Consider the following 17006-nt stretch of genomic DNA (forward strand, 5'->3'; position numbering starts at 1 on the left):
GAAAACCCACCCTATGGGGCAATTCTACTCTGTCTCGTAGGGTCGCTATGAGTTGGAATTGACTCAAAAGCAATGGATTTGGTTTTGTTTTTTGGTATATGTATATAAATTTATGTACATAAAATTATTGGTATCAAAGGAAGACTATATATATGTGTCATTGTTGGACCTAGTTCTCCCCGATACCAATAATTTTCATACACAAGATCCAAAACCAAACCAAACCCGTCGCCATAGAGTTGATTCCGACTCATACGCGAGATAAAGATAAAAAATAGCTGGTAGCAAATAGAAATTATATGCTTAGGGCCTTTAGAGTCTTTAAACATATCTCTCTGAGGGACAAAAAATATGGAATGGAATGCAGATAATACTTGACTTGCTTGGAGAGGCTCTCAGGGGTGTTGAGAAAAAGAGTTGGGTTTACAGCTAAAATGTTTAACAGTTGCCTCCTGTTTATCTAACAATTGCTAAAGGGCTTTCTGATCCACAAAAGGTCATTTTGTCCCATGATGTAACCAAAATGGAGTCTGTCTCTGCCTGAATACCTTAAGTAAGGAGAAAACAAACAACTGGTTACCTTTTAGAAAAAAGTTAATAGCTTGAGAGTCTTCCATGTATTGAGCTGAAACTGCTTCCGCATAAATTAAACCCTGAATCAAATTGAAAATGAAAATGGAGGAGGATTTCCCTCCTCAAACACCACCTCAGGTTTATTTGGCCCATGGCTGCTAATTTGAGCTCAACGAAACTTCGATTGACAAAGTAGTGACTTGAATCAAAGCATAAAATTGCCTAGATTGAGATTGTGATTATATTCCAGCCAACTTCATCTCTATGAAGAGTCTTTTTCTTTGGAATATTCTCATAGCTAACATAAATCAAATTTTTAAGTAGCTTTGTTTTGGCAGGAATAAAAAGAAAGCCATCTTAGGCAAAATCTAGGGCAAATTCCTTCCCATGTCCCTATCAACTGACCTTTTCCCAAACTTGTATACAATCTTTTTTTTTTTTAATGTAAGTAATTATGTTGTTTTTAAAAGTTCATTCTAAACAGAGGCCTGTTTCAAGAATTTTCTGTTAGTGAGTGCCATCTACTGATACAATATTGTAAGTGCAATCTAAATAAGACAGAATTTGGAACACAATTATTTTGCTCTGGTTTCAAGTGCTACATATACATAAATTTCCCTGAAAATTAAAGTACCCCTATTTGAAATGCCAATAGTATCTAATCTGATTTTAACATTCAGTTATTTGACAGAAAAAGCATTACTGGTAACTCATTACCCTGTGTGCTGTTTCAGTGAAGTTTTTATGTTTGTATTTCTCTAGGACTCCAGGCAGAATAAATAATAAAAGGTTTGATGGAATTATATTAAAAATAAAATATCTTTCTAGCTGATGGGGAATTCTTATCTTTTTTTTTTTTAAGAATGTGAGCCATTTATTAATTAATTTATTCATTCAAAATATTTATTAAGAACTTACTCTTTACCAGATACTGTGTTTGGAGATACAAAGCATTCATTATCCTTATCCTACAGAAATGTACACTTTTATGACCGTTGAGTGAAATGTACATTTTTCAGTTTCAGTCCTGTTTTCCCCCCAGTTTTTACACCTAGTTATCTGTTCACCTCACATCCTAGACATTCAAATACATAATAGCAAAACGATACCTTGTTTAGCCTCAATGAGTATTCCATACTTGCAAAATAATTTCCTTCATATCAGTCACATTCTACCACATTCCTAAAATATAGTTGATACTCTGCAGCTTAGAGATGTTAGACCCAGGAACTAATAAGTATTTTGCTTGACATATGGGGGAAGAATTTATATTTATATTCCATTAAAAACAAAACAAAACAACCCATTGCCATCAAGTCCATTCGACTCATAGCAACCCTATAGGACAGAGTAGAACTGCCCTGTAGGGTTTCCAAGGAGTGGCTGGTGGATTCAAACTGCAGACCTTTTGGTTAGCAGCCAAACACTTAACCATATCTTTAATTCACATTAAGGTCCTTTAAAAGAAGGAAAAGCCAGTACTAGACAGGCAGTCGGGTATTTGCATGTTCTTTCTGAATAAGAAATTGTGCTCTTTAATATTCCCCTACGTAAACCTCTCAACTGTCCCCTTACTCTCAGCATAAAGTCTAAACAGACAATTAAGGGATGCAACCCTTTTATGTTTGAGATGCTGCTTTTACCAAGGGCTTTCCACATTCCCTAGTCTCACTGTGTGATACAGCCAAACTTAACCATTTGCATTTCTCAAAATACATCATGTTCTTTTTCACTTCTTTTTTTGTCTTGTGGATGGTGCTCCTTATCCTACTTTACCTGTCATTCACTTCTATGGAATTTCTACCCAAATGTGTCTTGACTCTCATCCCTACCATGACCACCCCAAGCCTAGACTTGTATGTATTCTGTGTTTACCCATGGAGTCTGTGCAAACTCCCAGCATAACACATATTACTTCCCTGCTATTCCAATTTCCTGCTTGCAACTTTAAGACCTCCACTGATTAATTTGGTGGAGACCCAGCACTGGTTTATCATTTTAACACTATTTTTAGCATAATTTATTGCATATTCTATGACTCAGTGGCAATGGGTATGGGTTTATGTACTAAAATAGTTGATTTATGGAATGAATGAATGGCTTTGTGACTTAATAATCGCTTGAGGCTATTTTTTTTTAAATAATTATTTATTTCTGCTTTTCAGAGTTCGTTATCTAGCCAAGGATAATATAACTCAGGACCCTGAAAGCCACACAGTCTCATTTGTACAACCCAATGGGGCCATCTTTGAACCTTCACTATCAGCTGGAACAGAGAATGACACTTTCACAGTTCTCAATCTGGCTGTTGCAGTGAGTCGACAAACAGAAAAATTATTTGTTTTAAAATACTCTAGAACCTGAAATAATTATCATTAGAATGATGGATTTTATTTTGCCATTTTTTATGAAATGGGTTTTTATGTAGTTATTGTGAATGGGTTTATGATCATTTGGAAAGATGGCAAAATCATTTAATAATCAACTGAATTAAGAGGCTGCAAAAAGTGTACCATTTAAAAAACGGGGGGAGGGTGAACTAACTTGGTGTGTTTTCTTCATGTGGCTGACTCTTAGGTAGAGAAATGTAATTATCTATGGATTAGATCAATTACACTTTTAGTCTTAGCCAGATTTGGCAGCATTTTTAAGGACACAAAAGAATTCCTTATTAAACTCAATTCTAATATTTAGTCTATTTATTTGGTAAAGTCTGATATTGCGTTGGTGTCTTAAACCGTGAATTTTTTTTTTTTTTTTGTAGGCCCTACCCCACCTCTATCCAAATGCATTTGTTCAGGTAGTACTCAATTCAATTATTAAAAAGTCAAAATCTTCTATGTTTCAAACCAGAACTGTGAAAGAATTCTTGTGGGGCTACAAGGATCCATTCTTGAGTTTGGTTCCATATCCTGTTCCCACTACAGTAGGTGTATTTTTTCCTGTAAGTACCAAATATGAATGGTAATATTGTTATGTTTTAATTGGATAAATACAGTAGTATTGGCAAAGCATGGTTTTCTAATTTAGTGTATTAACCCTTTTGCTGATCTGGGAATGTATTTCTTAATTAAAAAAAAAAAGTCCTCATACACATGACTTCAACTTTCCTAGTTAGGAAAATTTACTTACATGAATTTAAATGTTAAATTTAAATTAACAAACTGAGATTTAAACAGGTTCTGCTCTGCCTTTTATAAATATGAAACTTGTTTAAAATTAACTTATAAAATATTTTTGCTTTGATTTCCCTTCTCATAAAATCGAGTTCAACACCAGCTTTTAATGTATTGATGTATTCTCACCATAATTCTTCTTTCTCTAGATCTCATAATTTTTTTTTAATTTGAATTAAAAAGTTAGCCTAAATTTGCATATCTCAATCAGATTTTTAAGTCAGCCTGCCATATTTTAATAGTGTTTGTGAATAAGAACTTCAAGTGGTCCCCGAATGCCATGAAATGGCAATTTGGGGATAAAAGAAAGTGTGAATTGGTGGTGTATTTAGTTATTAATTAATGTTTCAAATTAAAAATAGAATAAGCTGACAATTGAGTTGGGATTTTGACTCTGATTTCATTTGACACCACAGGTGTTGTTATATGCTACTGTTCATTGCCAGCATTTTACTTTTAGACAATCCTTGGGATTGCAAGGTTATATATTAATTAAAATATGAATTTAGAAATTCTTAAGGGATCAGAGATTTAGTTATTATTATTTTAGCTTAAATGCTCATTAACTCTTTCCCTGACTTGGCAAATTCTGTTTTTAACTTTGTATACCTCATCTTTTTCCTACCTATACATCTTTGTATACCCACTTATTAAAGATCATCACGTTTAGAATACCTCTAGAAATCATTGTCCCCATAGGTTTTGTTCGATGTCCTTTCACTTCAGTATAATAGGGGTAATGATCAAAATTCCCTCACTGGCTTAATTATGACAAAGAATACTGGAGTTTGATCATGTCGACTTCTGGCGTTTTATTGTCTTCCTTTGTCTTAGCATCTAGCATTTGTTTCTAGGCACCTTTTACAGTCTATTCTTTAAATTTTAAAAAGACTAATAAGTTTAAAACCTTAATTACATATATATTTCAAATCATACAAGAACAACTAGTGTTTGAAAAAAGTGAAAGTGAGGTACAGATTTTATGACTTGGAAATATGACTTGTCCTAGAAATAATTTTTCTTGTTCTTTTCAGTACAACAATACTGTAGATGGAGTTTATAAAGTTTTTAATGGAAAAGATGACATAAACAAAGTTGCCATAATTGACACTTACAAAGGTAAAAAGTAAGTATCCATGTAAACACTGTGTGTGTGTGTGTTAGCTACTGAGGTTCTCTAAGGCAAGAGTGATATTCGTTTATCTACTGTTAAGACACAGGCACCAACCTATGGAACAGACCTGGCTCTGTCTCAGCCTCCTGGAATTGTCTATGGTGCCAGGTGTTAACACTTATTTTTGACAACTAGAAGGGCCACATCAGTGCGTAGCTGCTGAGTATCGGTCTTACTTTAGGGTTTGCTTCACTTTTTCTTACATAAAGAAATTCAAAGGAATCATTCCCAATTCCACTCATGTCCAGCACATACATATCACCCATACCAGTATATAAACACAAATGAAAAGGAAGATAATCAATACAACAACTAATTGTTTAGCATTAGGTAGAAAAATATGTTACTGTGTTTTTTAATTTACTTTTTTAAAAATTGAGCATATGAAATAAACATTGTGCATTCCAGTGTCATGGCCTAAATGTCTCTAAAAATGAAGTTCATTGAACCTATGCAATTCTTCTCATGACCTTTCCCCTGCAAAACTATATTGAAATATTTTTGTATATTAATAACTCAGCTTTTTTTTTTTAACTTTTATCAGTGCAAAAATGCAATTAGTACTTCAATACAGTTCTAAAACTTACATATTAAACCTAAAAATGAAAAGCATACATCCTTTGAAGTGGTAAAAGAATAAGCTATCTTTGTATAGCCATGCTTTCCATTCTTCTCATAGCTTCTGCCTGTTCATCTGAGGATGCATAACTTAGGATGTGAGTAAAATAAAGAGAACTACAGTAGGGAATGACATCTTTTCTTCTCCTCACAATTAAAACCCCACTTGTCTGTCAGTTTGTTGTACTGTGGTGGCTTGTGTGTTCCTATGATAGGAAGCTATGCCAGTAGAATTTCAAATACCAGCCAGAGTCACCCATGGTGGGCAGGTTTCAGTGGCACTTCCATACTATGACAGACTAGGAAGAAGGACCTGGTAATCTACTTCTGAAAAAATTGGCAAGTAAAAACCTTATGAATACCAGCAGAACCAGGGTCTGATATAGTGCCAGAAGATGAGCCCCTCAGGAAGAGATTTACCTCACTGAACACTAATGACCAAAGACCAGACAAGTTGTGCAATGACATCAAGGACAATTGTACATCAAGAAAGCAACATGTCATTAAAAATACAGGAAAGAAAGAAAAGACCAAAATGAATGTCAAAAGAGCCTCTAAAACTTGCTACTTAATGTAGAGTAGCCAAAGCCAATGAAATAAATGATGAAGTAAAAGAGCTGAACAGAAGATTTGAAAGGGTGGCTTGAGAAGACAAAGCAAACTATTATAATGAAATGTGCAAAGACCTGGAGTTAGAAAATTAAAAGGGAAGAAAACATGCTCAGCATTTCTCAAGGTGAAAGAACTGAAGAAAAAATTTAAACCTCCAGTTGCAATATTGAAGGATTCTACAGGGAAAATATTGAATAACACAGGAAGCATCAAATAAAGATGGAAGGAATACACAGAGTCACTCTAGCAAAAAGAATTGGTTGATGCTCAGTAATTTCAGGAGGTAGCATGTGATCAAGAACTGATGGTACTGACGGAAGAAGTCCAAGCTGCACTGAAGGCATTGGAGAAAAACAAGGCTCCAGGAATTGATGGAATACCAACCGAGATGTTTCAACAAAGAGTGCAGCACTGGGGGTGCTCGGATGTCTATGCCAAGAAATTTGGAAGACAGCTACCTCACTGAGTGACTGAAAGAGATACATATTTATGCCCGTTCCAAAGAAAGGACAACTTTGTAGAAATTATTGAACAATATCATTACCATCACACACAAGTAAAATTTTGTTGAAGATTATTCAAAAGTGGTTGCAGCAGTACATCAACAGAAAACTGCCAGAAATTCAAGCCAGACTCAAAAGAAGATGTGGAATGAGGGATATCATTGCTGATGTAAGATGGATCTTGGCTGAAAGCAGAGAATACCAGAAAGATGTTTACCTGTGTTTTCTTGACTACGCAAAGGTATTTGACTGTGGATCTTAACAAATTATAGATAATGTTGTGAAGGATGAGAATCCCAGAACACTTAATTGTGCTCATGAAGAACCTGTACATAGACCAAGAGGCAGTTGTTTGGACAGAACAAGGGGATACTGCATGGTTTAAAATCAGGAGAGGTGAGTGCCAGGGTTATATTCTATCACCATACTTATTCACTCCGTATGCTAAGCAAATAATCCAAGAAGCTGTACCATATGAAGAAGAACGGGGCATCAGAATTGGAGGAAGACTCACTAACAACCTGTGATATGCAGATAACACAACCTTGCTTGTTGAAAGTGAAGAGAACTTGAAGCATTTATTGATGAAGATCAAAAACTATATAGCCTTCAGTATGGATTACACCTCAACATAAAGAAAACAAAAATCCTCACAGCTAGACCAATAAGCAACATCATGATAAATGGAGAAAATATTGAAGTTGTCAAGGATTTCATTTTACTTCAATCCACAGTCTACACCCAGGGAAGCAGAAGTCAAGAAATCAAATGATGTTTTGGTATTTGGCAAATCTGCTGCAAAAGACCTCTTGAGGGTGTTAAAAAGCAAAGATGTCACTTTGAGGACTAAGGTTTGCCAGACCCAAGCCATGGTATATTCAATTGCCTCATATGCATCTGAAAGCTGGACAATGAATAAGAAAGACCAAAGAAGAATTGACGCTTCTAAATTATGGTGTTGGTGAAAAATATTGACTATACCATGGACACCCAGAAGAAAAAAACAAATCTGTCTTAGAAGAAGTACAGTCAGAATGCTTTTTAGAATGGAGGATGGTGAGACTTTGCCCCACATACTTTGCACATGTTATCAGAAGGGACCAGTCCCTGGAGAAGGACATCATGCTTGGTAGAGGGTCTGTGAAAAAGAGGAAGACCTTCAACGAGATGGATTGACGCAATGGCTGCAACAATGGGCTCAAGCATAATGACAACTGTGAGGATGGCACTGGATAAGGCAGTTTCCATTCTGTTGTGCATAGGGTTCCTATGAGTCAGAACCAACTCAAGGACACCTAACAAAAACAACTCATTAAGTATGTTTTAGACTAGTTATTTCCTGAAAAAGAATAAAGTAATAAAAACTTACAGAGATTAAATAAATAAAAATGGAAAGAGATGTTTTATTAATATCAATAATCATTGCCTCATAATGAGCCATTATCTAAAAATTATGCATTTTGTATCAGTGAAATATTTGCTAATATAGAACTTTTTATTCTTAAGATCCCGTAGTTACATGTTTATTTACAGAAACATTCAAGGGAAAAAAAGAGACACTTCTAAATGTTCATTTTGGTGGAAATCACATCCATATTTGGTTTATTAAGGAGCATTTCACTGTTTCCATATTATAAAGAAGTTTTGAGGAGAGTGGCTAAGAGGTCCTAATTGGAGTCAGAGTTTCACATCCGTTTAAGGTTACGATAATCTTGATTTTACTGATTACTGCAAGGTGGAGCCTGATCAACATTTTATTTTCTGTTTAAAAAAAGCAGCAGTAACAGAAACACCCTGGGTTGACATCTAACTGGATGCTAAGAGTGGGAGAAAAAGTTTTTACATCACTAAAAAGTGGTGAAGCTACAGGGAAATTATTACTCAATTTTTTTATTATTTCTGGTTGTGTATGGCTGATTTAGGTACCAGAACATAAGTTAATAAAATCTGTCCTACTTTAATGCCAGCTCATGAAAGAACTAAAAAAAAAAAAAAAAAAAACTAGTCTCATGAAAGAACTAGAAGGGCAAAAAAAGTATAAATTGTTTGTCTAAATGTTTCTAATCTCTATTCATCTAAACACCTGCTTCTTTTAATCCCCTCCTCCCCACTCCCCTCTTCTACCTCATACTAGACTTCTATCAGTTACTCCCTTAATAAATACTTCCCTTCTATTCAGTGCAGACACTTAAACCTACTACCAAATAGTTTATTTCTCCTATTGGGGGGGGGATCTCCCTTTAGTAGATATCTAAGTTTCTTATAAATGTTTCTCAATTTTCTTCTTTCAGAACTGTGTTGCTTCTAACTAGCTTAGAGTTTTGCAATTTTTCTTTTATAATCGGCCTGTTTAGAGGAATCAGTCACTTAATTCAGCTTAACAAGATGAAACCTTCAAACATGGACTAAGTGAATTGGGACATTTCTTAAACTTAAGAAATGTCACACTTAATCTTCATTATATTAGCCGAAGTATTAAATGACAAAAAAAAAAAGTACTGTGAGAAAGAAAGGTACTCTTGAAATTAGAATGCTCTATTAATTTTCTTTCTTTTTTCATCCTAAGGAATCTCTCCTATTGGGCAAGTTATTGTGACATGATTAATGGCACAGGTAAGGACACCTTGTTTTGTGTTAAGAATCCAATGAAATCTCCTCACCCTCTCCCACAAATTCACCATGATGTCTACTGTGTTCTCAAAGCTGAGGGTATGAGTTTATTTGTCTTTATATCCCCACAGCATGAAAGGTCTCTATTTTAACATAGGCTTAATAAATGTCTGCTTTTATTAATGTGACAAGCTTCCCAAAGATTAACCACAGAGGATTTGCTCTTATTGCATTACTAGGGAAAAGTTTCCTTTGTAAAAACTTTACTTCACAGTCTCCCATGCTAGAAGCACAAATAAGGGTTTAAAAAAATCCTAGGATAGTTACTGTTCACTTCCTTGTTAACACTGTTCAGCTAACAACTTAGAATTGAAAGAATAAAAAAATTAAGATAATTTCAAAAGAAAAAACAAAAAAAGTGAGGTTTAAAGCTGAGGTAGAATCAGTGATGGTACAAGACAGACCGATCTATTTTGGAAAAGATGGTCAGGAATGAGAAAGAAAAGAAAACACAGCAAGACTAAGGTTGGAGAGGTGGGGCCACAATGGCAAAATAAACAGACACTTCTGGCAAGCCCCCTTACAACAAAGACCCCAAAAAACAAGTGAAACAAGTATATTTATGACAAGCTAGGAGCCCTGAACATCAAAGGTAAGGTTAGAAAACATAAAATAAACTAATACAATAACTTATAGATGGCTTGGAGACAACAGTCAATATTAAATCACATAAAGAAACAGAGCATGATTGCCTCAACAAGCCCTCAAGACAAAGAATCAAGGGATCTTCTAGATGACAGTGCCTTCCTGGAATTACCAGAGACAGAATACAAAAGATTAATATACAGAACCCTTTAAGACATCAGGAAGGAAATGAGGCAATACACAGAAGAAGCCAAAGAACACACAGATAAAGCAGTTGAAGAAATTAAAAAAGGTTATCCAGGAACATAATGAAAAATTTAATAAACTGGAAAAATCCATAGACAACGATCAGAAATACAGAAGATTAACAATAAAATTACAGAATTAGACAACTCAATAGAAAGTTAGAGAAGCAGAATTGAGCAAGTGAAAGGCAGAATTTGTGAACTTGAAGATAAAGCACTTGGCACCAATATATTTGAAGAAAAATCAGATAAAAGAATTTTTTGAAAACTTATGAATCATGTGGGACTCTATCAAGAGAAATAACCTATGAGTGATTGGACTACCAGAACAGGGAGGGCTAACAGAAAATACAGAGGGAATTGTTGAAGATTGTTGGCAGAAAACTTCCCTGATATCGTGAAAGATGAGAAGATGTCCATCAAAGATGCTCATCGAACTCCATGTAAGGTAGATTTTAAAGAAAGTCACAAAGACATATAATCAAACTTGCCAAAACCAAAGATAAAGTGAGAATTTTAAGAGCAGCTAGGGATAAACAAAAAGTCACCCATAAAGGAGAGTCAATAAGAATAAGCTCAGACTACTCGGCAGAAACCATGCAGGCAAGAAGGCAATGGGATAACTTATATAAAAGCATTCAAGGAAAAAAATTGCCAGCCAAGAATAATATCCAGCAAAACTGTCTCTCAAAGATGAAGGTGAAATTAGGACATTTCCAGATAAGCAGAAGTTTAGGGAATCGTAAAAGCCAAATCAAAACTACAAGAAATACTAAAGGGAGTTTTTTGGTTAGAAAATCAATAATATTAGGTATCAACCCAAGACTAGAACACTGGGCAGAGCAATCAGAAGTCGACCCAGGCAGGGAGATCAAAAAAATAAATCCAGATTAAAAAAATGCTCAAAACAGTGAAACAGTGATGTTATTATATAAAAGAACATTAAAACAATAAAGAGGGACTAAGAAATGTAGTCATAGATCTTTCATATGGAGAGGAAGACAAGGTGATACAAAGAAATAAAAGTTAGGTTTAAATTTATCAAAGTAGGGGTAAATAATAAGGTAACCACAAAGGAGACAAACTATCCTGCACATCAAAATAAAATACAAGAAAAAAAATAGAGACTCGGCAGAAACAAAATCAACAACAACGAATATGAGGAAAAGACAATATATAAAGATAATCTACTCAGCACAAAAAAATTAAGTGCAAAAAAGGAACTGTGAACAACACACAAAAAAAGACTTCAAAATGATAGCACTAAATTCATACCTAGCCATAATTATGCTGAATGTAAATGGACTAAATGCCCAATAAAGACACAGAGAGTGGCAGAATGGATTTAAAAACACGATCCATCTATATGCTGCCTACAAGAGACACACCTTAGACTTAGAGACACAAACAAACTAAAACTCAAAGGATGGAAAGAAATATATCAAGCAAACAACAATCAAAACAGAGCAGGAGTGGCAATATTAATTTTTGACAAAATAGACTTTAAAGTTAAATCCATCATAAAGGATAAGGGAGGACACTATATAATGATTAAAGGGACAATACACCAGGAGGATATAACCATATTAAGTATGTACCCAGTGAGAGGGCTGCAGGATACATAAAACAAACTCTATCAGCACTGAAAAGTGAGATAGACAGCTCCACAATAATAGTAGGAGACTTCAACACACCACTTTCAGTGAAGGACTGGAATTCAGAAAGAAGCTCAATAAAGACATGGAAGATCTAAATGCCACAATCAACCAACTTGACCTCATAGACGTATAGAGAACACTCCACCCAACGGCAGCCAAGGATACTTTCTTTTCCAGCGCACATGGAACAGTCTCTAGAATAGACCACATGTTAGGTCATAAAGCAAGCTTTAGCAGAATTCAAAACATTGAAATATTACAAAGCATCTTCTCTGACCATAGGCCATAGTATAGAAATCAGTGACAGAAAAAGCAGGGAAAAGAAATCAAACACTTGGAAACTGAACAATATCCTGCTCAAAAAAGACTGGGTTATAGAAGACATTAAGGAGGAAATAAAGAAATTCAGAGAATCCAGTGAGAATGAAAACACTTCCTATCAGAACCTTTGGGACACAGCAAAGCAGTGCTCAGAGGTCAATTTATATTGATAAATGCACACAACCAAAAAGAAGAAAGGGCCAAAAATCAAAGAATTATCCCGACAACTTGAACAAATAGAAAGAGAGCAACAAAAGAAACCCTCAGGCACCAGAAGAAGAGAAATAATAAAAATTAGAGCAGAACTAAATGAAATTAAAAAAAAAAAAATTGAAAGAATTAACAAGACCAAAAGCTGGTTCTTTGGAAAAAATCAACAAAATTGATAAAACATTGGCCAAACTGACAAAAGAAAAACAGGAGAGGAGGCAAAAAACCTGAATAAGAAATGAGGTGGGCGATATTATAACAGACCCAACTGAAATTAAAAGAATCATATCAGATTACTATGAAAAATTGTACTCTAATGAATTTGAAAACCTAGAAGAAATGGATGAATTCTTAGAAACACACTACCTACCTGAACTAACACAAACAGAGGTAGAACAACTAAATAGACCTATAACAAGAGTAAAGGTTAAAAAGTACTCAAAAAACTCCCAACAAAAAAAAAATCCCAGCCCAGACGGCTTCAGTGCAGAGTTCTACCAAAGGTTCACAGAAGAGTTAACACTATTACTACTAAAGGTATTTCAGAGTATAGAAAAGGATGGAATACTCTTATGCTCATTTTATGAAGCCAGCATATCCCTGACAACAAAATCAAGTAAAGACACCACACAAAAAAGGAAATTACAGGCCTATATCCCTCATGAACTTAGATGCCAAAATCCTCAACAAAATTCTAGCCAATAGAATTTATGCCCAAGTGGGATTCATACGAGGTATGCAGGGATGGTTCAACATTAGAAAAACAATTAATGTAATCCATCTTATAAATAAAACAAAAGATAAGAATCACATGATTTTATCGATGCAGAAAAGGCTTTTGACAAAGTTCAACACCCATTCATGATAAAAACCCTCAGCAAAATAGGAATAGAAGCAAAATTATTCAACATAGTAAAGAGCATTTATACAAAGCCAATAGCCAACATTATCCTAAAGGGAGAGAGCCTGAAAGCATTCCCCTTGAGATCAGGAACCAGACAAGGTTGCCTTTTATCACCTCTCTTATTCAACATTGTGCCAGAGGTCCTAACCAGAAAATTAGGCTACATGAAGAAAGAAAGGGCATCCAGATTGGCAAGGAAGAAGTAAAAGTATCTCTATTTGCAGATGACATGATCTTATACACAGAAAACCCTAAGAAATCATCAAGAAAACTACTGAAAGAAATAGAAGAGTTCAGCAGAGTATCAGTATACCAGATAAACATAAAAAAAATCAGTTGGATTCCTCTACACCAACAAAAAGAGCATTGAGGAGGAAATCACCAAATCAATACCATTTACAGTAGCCCCCAAGAAGATAAAATACTTAGGAATAAATCTTACCAGAGATGTAAAAGACTTATACAAAGAAAACTTGAAAACACTTCTGCAAGAAAGCAAAAGAGACCTACATAAGTAGAAAAACATACCTTGCTCATGGATAGGAAGGCTCAACATCATAAAAATGTCTATTCTACCTAAAGTGATGTATAGATTTAATGCAATTCTGATCCAAATTCCAACGGCATTCTTTAATGAGATGGAGAAATATATCACCAACTTCATACGGACAGGAAAGAGCCCCCAGATAAGTAAAGCATTACCGAAAAAGAACAGTGTGGGAGGCCTCATTCTACCTGATTTTAGAACCTATTGTACTGCCACAGTAGTCAAAACAGATACATAGACCAATGGAACAGAATTGAGAATCCAGACATAAATCCATCCACATATGAGCAGCTGATATTTGACAAAGCCCCCAAAACAGTTAAATGGGGAAAAGACAGTCTTTTTAACAAATGGTGCTGGCATAACTGGATATCCATCTGCAAAAAAATGAAAGAAGATCCATACCTCACACCATGCACAAAAACAAACTCAAAATGGATCAAAGACCTAAATATAAAATCTAAAACGATAAAGATCATGGAAGAAAAAATAGGGACAACGTTAGGAGCCTTTATACGTGGCATAAACAGTATACAAAACATTACTAACAATGCAGAAGAGAAACTAGGTAACTGGGAGCTCCTAAAAATCAAACACCTATGCTCATCCAGAGACTTCACCAAAAGAGTAGAAAGATTACCTACAGACTGGGAAAAAGTTTTTAGCTATAACTTTTCTGATCAGTGCCTGTTCTCTAAAATCTACTTGACACTGCAAAAACTCAACTACAAAAAGGCAAATAACCCATTTAAAAAATGGGCAAAGGATATGAGCAGATACTTCACTAAAGAAGATATCCAGGTAGCTAACAGATACATGAGGAAATGCTCATGATAATTAGCAATTAGAGAAATGCAAATCAAAACTACCATGAGATTCCATCTCACTCCAACAAGGCTGGCAGGCTGGCATTAGTCCAAAAAACACAAAATAATTAATGTTGGAGAGGTTGTGGAGAAACTGGAACACTTATACACTGCTGATGGCAATGTAAAATGGTCCAATCACTTTGGAAATCAATTTGGTGCTTCTTTAAAAAGCTAGAAATAGAAGTACCATAGGATCCAGCAATCCCACTCCTTGGAATATATCCTAGAGAAATAAGAGCCTTTACACAAACGATATATGCACAACCATGTTTATTGCAGCACTGTTTACAATAGCAAAAAGATGGAAGCAACCAAGGTGCCCATCAACGGATGAATGGTTAAATAAATTATGGCATATTCATACAATGGAATACTACACATCGATAAAGAACAGTGATGAATCTGAGAAACATTTCATAACATGGAGGAATCTGGAAGGCATTATGCTGAGTGAAATTAGTCAGTTGCAAAAGGACAAATATTGTATGAGACCACTATTATAAGATCTTGAGAAATAGTTTAAACAGAGAAGAAAATATTCTTTGATGGTTACGAGAGGGGGGAGGGAGAGGAGTACTCACTAATTAGACAGTGGATAAGAACTACTTTAGGTGAAGGGAAAGACAACACATAATACAGGCGAGGTCCGTACAACTGGACTACACCAAAAGCAAAGAAGTTTCCTGAATAAACTGAATGCTTCAAAGGCCAGTGTAGCAGGAGCGGGGGTTTGGGGACCATGGTTTCAGGGGACATCTAAGTCAATTGGCATAATAAAATCTATTAACAAAACATTCTGCATCCCACTTTGGAGAGTGGCATGTGGGGTCTTAAACGCTAGTAAGCAGCCATCTGAGATGCATCAATTGGTCTCAACCCACCTGGACCAAAGGAGAATGACGAACAGCAAGGACATGAGGTAATTATGATCCCAAGAGACAGAAAGGGCCACATAAACCAGAGACCACATCAGCCTGATACAAGAAGAACTAGATGGTGCCTGGCTACAACCAATGACTGCCCTGACAGGGAACACAACAGAGAACCCCTGAGGGAGCAGGAGAGCAGTGGGATGCAGACCCCAAATTCTCATAAGACCAGACTTAATGGTCTGACTGAGATTAGAAGGACCGCAGTGGTCATGGCCCCCAGACCTTCTGTTGGCCCAGGACAGGAACCATTCCCAAAGCCAACTCTTCAGACAGGGTTTGGACTGGAAAATGGGATAGAAAAAGATATTGGTGAAGAATGAGCTTCTTGGATCAAGTAGACACATGAGATTATGTTGGCATCTCCTATATGCAGGGGAGATGAGAGGACAGAGGGGGTTAGAAGCTGGCAGAATGGACACGAAAAGGGAAGGAGCAAGCTGTCTCATTAGGGGGAGAGCAATTAGGAGTAAAAAGCAAGGTGTATATAAATTTTTGTATGAGAGACTGACTTGATTTTTAAACTTTCACTTAAAGCACAATAAAAATTAAAAAAACTAAGGTTAGATATCTCAAAACCATGGAAAAGATGAAAAATTGAGAACTCTGAATTAGAACTGGGAGAAAAGTAAGCGCTACGAATTTGAGGTATGGTTAGCTCTGGTGTATTATTCACTTGAAGAAAAAGCAAAGTAGAAATATGCCTATTAGCTTAAGTACAAAGACTTTTAAAAGCTATGGGAATCTAATTCCGTGGGGCGATTAATGTCAGAGGTGAACTTTGAACTACTGAGAAGCAGAAGCGTGGTGTTTAGAAAATTAGTGAGGCAGTACCCTATAGAAAAAGATATAAAAAATATGAACAAAGTTAAATGAAAAATTACATAAAAATACAGGGAATTCTTACTTTTTCAAAGGTATGGTTCAGTTTTGCCTGCTTATTTAATTTTGTTATCCCTTGCTTGTAGAAAAAAAGCAACAACCGGTTGATTCACTTTGTGAGTTTTTGAGCTGTGGGGGGAGATGAAGACATTCCTTCCTGAATAAAGCATTTTTGCAAATAAAGCATCAGTGTTCAAGGAGTACTAACTGTGGTGGTTGTGTAAGCATAAAACTTCAGTCCTTAGATACAGAAATACGCTGTGCTCCTCCTAATTAGGGAAGATGTCTTTATGCACTTAAGAAAAAATAAAATCATTGAACAGTGCTGTTCAAAGCTGAGAAGTAGTTGTTTTTAACAAGAGGAGGTAGAAGGTTAATTAATGACAGTAGTATAAATCCATGAGCCTCAGGCATGAAATGAAAAGAAGCTAGAAGTAAAACAAACTAGGAGCAGAGAGAGATGGAAGAAGGCAGTGGACGAAGATGCCATCCCTGTGAGAGAGAATCTTGGTTACGGCGCTGGGAAAAAG

At 35.5% G+C, this 17006-nt stretch overlaps 1 protein-coding gene across 6 annotated transcripts in view; it reads left to right on the top strand.

Annotated features, from left to right (window-relative positions):
- The window catches only part of CD36 (CD36 molecule (CD36 blood group)), a 113173-nt gene that overhangs the window by 83333 nt on the left and 12834 nt on the right, over nucleotides 1–17006 (top strand). For all 6 annotated transcript variants that reach the window (XM_064289917.1, XM_023544479.2, XM_023544476.2 and 3 more), the window contains 4 exons: nucleotides 2739–2886; nucleotides 3338–3517; nucleotides 4784–4875; nucleotides 9223–9269. In XM_064289917.1, coding sequence (XP_064145987.1) covers nucleotides 2739–2886; nucleotides 3338–3517; nucleotides 4784–4875; nucleotides 9223–9269 — 467 coding nt within the window. The remainder of the gene's footprint in view (nucleotides 1–2738; nucleotides 2887–3337; nucleotides 3518–4783; nucleotides 4876–9222; nucleotides 9270–17006) is intronic.

The sequence above is a fragment of the Loxodonta africana genome, chromosome 8, assembly GCF_030014295.1.
Source record: "Loxodonta africana isolate mLoxAfr1 chromosome 8, mLoxAfr1.hap2, whole genome shotgun sequence".
NCBI lineage: Eukaryota > Metazoa > Chordata > Mammalia > Proboscidea > Elephantidae > Loxodonta > Loxodonta africana.